At 49.0% G+C, this 6,000-nt stretch overlaps 1 protein-coding gene across 8 annotated transcripts in view; it reads right to left on the bottom strand.

The window, feature by feature from the left end:
- Positions 1-2,520: 2,520 nt before the first annotated feature.
- Positions 2,521-6,000, bottom strand: part of rapgef2b (Rap guanine nucleotide exchange factor 2b) — a 64,894-nt gene continuing 61,414 nt past the window's right edge. For 5 of the 8 annotated variants that reach the window (XM_029164422.3, XM_041072558.2, XM_041072557.2 and 2 more), the window contains 2 exons: positions 5,587-5,987; positions 2,521-5,011 (listed from right to left, as the gene is read on the bottom strand). In XM_029164422.3, coding sequence (XP_029020255.1) covers positions 5,614-5,987 — 374 coding nt within the window. In that variant the 3' untranslated portion in view covers positions 2,521-5,011; positions 5,587-5,613. The remainder of the gene's footprint in view (positions 5,012-5,586; positions 5,988-6,000) is intronic. The other 3 variants (XM_029164427.3, XM_029164428.3, XM_055512299.1) reach the window with 2 other exon arrangements.

Here is a 6,000-nt window from a genome sequence, read left to right as displayed (position 1 = left end):
CTCATTCATGCGGCTGCACAGCCGACGGGACGCGGCGCCGCCGCTGTGATGTCACGTCAGCGAGCAGCGAGAATCACAAGACGGCCATTAGTGCACGGACGAAGGCAGGAAAGTCAGACCTGTTTATGGGAGTTCTTCTACCACACATTAAATCTAATAAGTTAAATATTTATCTTCCACTAGGTTTCAGTGTTTGTGGTCGTGTGTGTAGTATTATCAGGCGCTGGAGAGTCGGACAGTCCCCGGTTTACAGGGCGGCTCCCTCCTCTTATCGCTGCACATTTGCAGGTGCTCTTTCAGAGGCAGAGCTCACATCTGATAATGGACCACAGCAGAGACCCGGCAGCAGCAGCAGCAGAGGCGAAGGAACAGCGGGACCCAAAGAAGCGCTTCCTCCCTCGCAAATAACCAAACGCTTGATGCCCGATGATAACAGATCCACGTAGTTAGGTGCTGCTTTTCTGCCAGCGCCGCCGCCGCGCTGATTTGTAGTATTGATTTTTTAAGGTGTCATGCGATATGAAATAGGAACTTGAAATGCTGTGATTTTACGGCGCCATTGCCTCTTATTGGAGGAGCGGGCTGTGTGGTCTGCACAGCTGAGAGGATGCGCGGCAGGAACGAGTCCTGTGCGAAGAAACGGGTCTATGGCATCACATCCTTCCAGGTTCTAGAATGAACCTCGCTTCCAATTAGACACAGAATCGCAGAGAATCATAAAATGTAATATTCATGCAAAGCCCCAACGGTAATTAAAGAACTTCATGCTGATATTACATTACAGGCTCTCTACAAGGGAGTTAAGAAGTGATGGAAACAGCGTGAGTCCCTTTATGAACCGTGCTCAATGTGAACATTTTCCTCAGTCAAAACAAGAGCCGAGCGTAATCTGCTCCAAACTCTCGGCCTCCTCTCTGCCCCCGAGCCGTCACTGTAAATTGCTCAGGAAAGCACCTGGGCAGAGGCTCGCAGCTTTTTATTAATCTTTCTTTTTCCTCAATTCTTTGACAGCTTTTAACTGAATTGTCTGCCGGGGCCCGCGTGGCCCCGCGGAGTCCAGCCAGCGAACGCCGTGACATCTCCACTCGCCTCAGCTCCAGTGCCGCAGCCTTCATCCAATTTACCATGAAAGGAGTCCAGACAGTTCCATAATATGACCCACGGCCGCCGCGACGGCTCTGGGCTCCACACACACCACCGCCGTGTATCTACAGAGCAGCACGGCCGCCTGCTGCTCCGTGATAAGGCCCGTTGGCCGGGGAGGAGGCGCCGCCGCCACGTGGCCGCATTTCATTGTAAAGAGCGCCCCCTGGTGCTTGTGAGCGAGCAGCGAACGCGTCACACCGCCTGCGACCGCAGTCAGGGGGTGGTTTTACTGTCGGACACAGATTACAGCCGTGTTCACGCTGTAATTCTATGCTGCAGCCTCGCTTGGGGTATTTGTGCCGTTTTGAATGCGCATCCATCGTGTCAGTCACACTTATCTTTTAAATGCAGGCGAAGGCAGCCAGGGTGGGCTTCCATCACAATGGGTGCGCGATTCGTAAGCACCAGGGCCGCGCCTGCATTGGTTCCGGGGGGAAATTAAAGAATCTTTATATTTTTAATGTCACATTTAGTAGTGGTGTTCTTTATTTTCTGGCTGTGATGTCGAGACTCCCACTCCCACCAGTGAAGACACTGGAATTCCCAATGAGCAATGGGAAACAGAAATAAGGAAAATAAGATGGAAACCTGGAGGATTTTTATACACGCTAGGAGCAACATCAGCATCGATGTAGATCTGGAATGGACACGTTTGCAGCAGCTTCGCTAAAACAGACTTTTATCTCCAGAGACAGTGAAAGTTTATTTCCTTCACTAGAATGTGCATGAGTGTGAGCGAAGCAGCTTACTGTGTCTCGGAGTAGGAGTGCGTTTCCATTTTGGGAGGCTGTAGCAAATGAGGGCCCTCGGCTGTGTGATAGAGGGAACCAGGAGCCTCCGACATGCATTATTCATGAGGAGCAGGAAGATGATGTCTAGCGCTATAGCAACGATGCAGTCAGAATGTCAAACTGTACGAGATGAGGGCATCTCCCCTTTTGAACCCTGGAGGATGAGGCAACGCCGGGCAAGACGTCAGAACAGAACCTATCGCATTTACGCTGAACAGTATGAATGTAAATTAGCAGAGAAACAGCGCCCCCTGTGGGCAGACAGTAAATACGAACCACTAGAATTAATGACTGTATCTGAATTGCTAAGTCTTTCTGCTTTATTCTGCTGTTCTTCTTTCATAACATGTATCCTCAAAACACCTACCCTCATGTGGAGCAACCTGGACGAAATGAAATACAGTAGCAACTCTAAATAACGAACTGGGTTGAAATGATAATTCTCAAACCAAGTAAATAAAAGCACTGGGAGGCGCCCATACGTCTCTTTATTAATTCCAACTCACTGTGGCCAAATAGAAAAAATAGAGACGAGATCAGGAGAAGACGTGAAGATGCCAAGAAATTAATATGAAACCCTGGCTGTCGATTCTTTATGCGGTATTTATTGATTCCCAGCTTCATATAAACTGGATGTTGAGGCATAAACATAGTACATTTGAACAAAAATATAACCAATATTTACAATTGTTGTATTAAAAATACAAAAACAACTGATACATACTTCACCAATTGTCTTTTTAAAAGACATACAGGTCAAAGTAGTACAAGAAAGAATGAAGAAAAGAAGGTCGTCACCAGCTAAATGTACATTTCTCACTGACATCACACATCAAACGTAGCAGTTCTACCTACTACACTTATCTTTACGCGTGTACATTTTTGTGCAACTTTTTGTTTTTCGACGTAGGACTCGGCCTGCTAATATGCACGTTATCTTCAGAGTTGAATGAAAGTGAATGATGCATGTCACCACCGTATTACAAATTATTAACAATCTATCTGCAGCCATTACAAAAAAAGTACAATAACAAAAGAAGCCCAGGAAATTATTAGAGTGAAGTCACAGAACACAGTGGAAAACACTGCACTCGTTCACGATTGTTTTCACAGTCCGTCGTTTCCGGGACTGATCAATGTGATCAGCGCGACTCGGCGACCGGAAACAAACCGTTACTTTTCACGATTGAACATCGAATCATTCGGACTGGCAGGCCTGAAAACACGTTTCTTCATACGTCAGCTTCCCCACCGGAGTCAAAGGGTAAAAAATACAAATAAAATCTTCAGTCACTTCCACTGATGCCAAGATATGGTGGAAAACTGGATGCGGGCGCTAGCGATATACATAGAGCATCCAGGGAGCTGATGTGAGCAACGAGAAGAGTTTGAGGCTAAACCTAGTAGCACAGCAGCAGAGGGAGGGTGAGGGTCGCTCTGGAACACATCTGTAACGACCACAGCTAAAAAAAGCCAGATTACAGTAACAACAGAGAAAAAGCTCAACTTTATCTTGTACCGAGTCTTAACATGTTTTAAAAAAAGCCACGGGAAGTATCTGCGATAAGGCATTTCACTCAGCTATTGCTTGGTTCAAGACTGGTCCTGAAACAAGGGGATTCACGGTGGAAACAACCATTTAAAGACGTGTACGCAGTCACGGCATCGTAAGGCGCTTTGGACATTCACAAGATGTGGCGGATGCTCAAAATGGGGAAGAAGCCAATTGTGAACTAGAGGGCTTGTTTTGGAAGGTAAAAATGTGTATCATAAGACTCTGTACAAGATTATTTGCAAAGGTAGTTGCTTCAATTTAAATACTGGCAGCGTCTCTAATCGGCTGGTGTGCACCACCCTGGTCTAGGATCTATTCACACTTAAATTAAAGGACACGGAGCATCGTTTCCCCGTTCAGGGATGGTGTACAGCTCACCAGGGTCCACAGGCGACGTCGGCGCGCCCGGCTCAAACCGGCTCAGCCGTTTCTATGATGCACTCTGTGGCCGAGTTTGGATCCGCTGTGTCCGTCCGATGCACTGGACCAACGCGTTCGCTCTGTGCTTTTTAATATTGCCCACAGGCCATGAACTTGTTTTAGCGAGCCACAGAATGAGGAGAAGAGTTCGACGTAAGCAGACAAGCTTCAGGGTGGGATGACGCTGAGATGTGGTGGACTCATACCCTGGTATCCAGGCCAAACGTCTGGCAACATCTGGGCTTGTGCTGAAAGTGCTATTCTTAAAATTGACTGTGTATAAAATGTGTGTGTGTGTGTGTGTGTGTGTGTGTGTGTGTGTGTGTGTGCGTAGAGCATGACGTGTCAGCACGCTGTGCATTTTGGTTCTCCACGCTGAGCTCGTCCACTAGCTTTGATCCGAACCGACGTTTGATAAGATGGGAAACATGAGTTAATACTGGAGTCAGAGTTCAAACACAACAACTGGTTGGTTGTTTCAGTCCAAGCAGAGAACGATGGGCTGACTTGATGTCTCTCTTTGCCCCTTCCCCCGAGTGCAATCAGTCGAGGAATTTTTAACCAAGAAATCTAGCGGGAAGTTGAAAATTAAGAGTCAAGTCAACCACTGTTTCTCTCAGTCTTCAGACAAGTCTGCTTTGTTCCTTTTCTTTAGAAGGTACAAAATGAGAAAGTGCAGATGAAGATCGACACATCATGATGCTGTTTGTGTGTGTTACCAGGTGGGTTTAGTCATGGGGGTGGGGGGGGTTGTGGTGGATCTGGGTGTCTGCGGTCCCTGGCACCAGTTCGGTTTATTAGTCTTTTTGCCAAAGTGCCAGCTTTCCGTTATCGTCTTTGACCTTTTCTTCATCTCTTCTTCTTCACAGTATATTTTTTGCATGCAGGGTCATGAAACCCCCCATGATGCTTTAAGGCAGGGGAGGGAGATGAGTCGAGGAATCCACCGATCCAGGAGGGAGGCAGGCACTGATGATGAGTCTACGGCTCTGTCCGCCGGCCGCTTTAACCGTGCCCACAACGATTCCAGGGGGACTTCAAGTTACTGCAAGAGGACGTCCACCGTTTGCCCCTCACACCGCAGACACCTGTTCATCCTCTGCAAGAAGAGAGCGAGTGAGGTTTAGTTTACAACAGTGACGGAAAAGGTGAAGAATTCAGTTCAAAGAGCAGACAAGTCCAACAGGTGTGGACATTTCTGTGGGTGATGGAAAACAAAAGCCTCCTGGATGGCAGGAAAACCAGCACAGATTAGAATCCAGTACATTTTACTCCTTCACATTTCTACATTGCTGTTACTTTGCACTGGTGCAGGTCAATGGAGGTGCATGTGGTCAAGCATTAGGTTTGACTGCATGTGTGAGGGTCCTAACAGAGCTGCGCCTGCAGGCGGATGCTGTTCGGCACAGTGTGAGACAAGAGCAGAGTGGGTGGAGGCAGAGAGGTTCTATCGACTTCTAACGACTCATGCACGATGACGTATTGTGGGTTAAAGGTGACGGCCCACTCCAAAGGGACAAGTCCCAGATCATGAATCGTTAATCAGAGGGTTGTAGTTTGGAGTGGGCGGTGCCATGGGGGTGTGGATGGTCAGTCTTAGTCCAGGTGTGTGTCCTGTTGACATGCAGGTTGATTGGAGTGGAGGGGGCAACCTGATAATGTAGGAGTCTTTACCTGCCTGAAAACCTCGGACACACACGCTCACGGTCTGGGAGTCTCAGATGTATGATGTGCCACTGGCTTTGGCTTCCTCAGAGCGACTAGTTTGGAAGACAAGGACTCACCCTCCTCTTCCTCCTCGGGCTCCTGGTCCTCGGCTGGTGAACGAGTGCGATGGAGGCCGCCCGCCCGCTGTTTGGCCCCCTGCTGGGCCTGATGGGAGTCGGGCGACTGGGTGACCATGCGGGAGCGCTGCAGCGCCGTGGTGTAGTCCGGAGGGCGGCGGCCCGAGTGGGTCACCGTGGGGGCGGGGACGGGCGGCGCCGGGTGCTGTCCTTCGGCGAGGTCAGAGATGGTCAGGGCCGTGTAGCCTGGGGGAGTCGGGGGAGGCTCGCGGTAGCGGCCTTCTTTACGAGCTGAGGGGACACA

Source organism: Betta splendens, chromosome 10 (assembly GCF_900634795.4).
Source record: "Betta splendens chromosome 10, fBetSpl5.4, whole genome shotgun sequence".
Lineage (NCBI taxonomy): Eukaryota > Metazoa > Chordata > Actinopteri > Anabantiformes > Osphronemidae > Betta > Betta splendens.
This window is presented reverse-complemented; position numbering and strand designations above follow the sequence as displayed.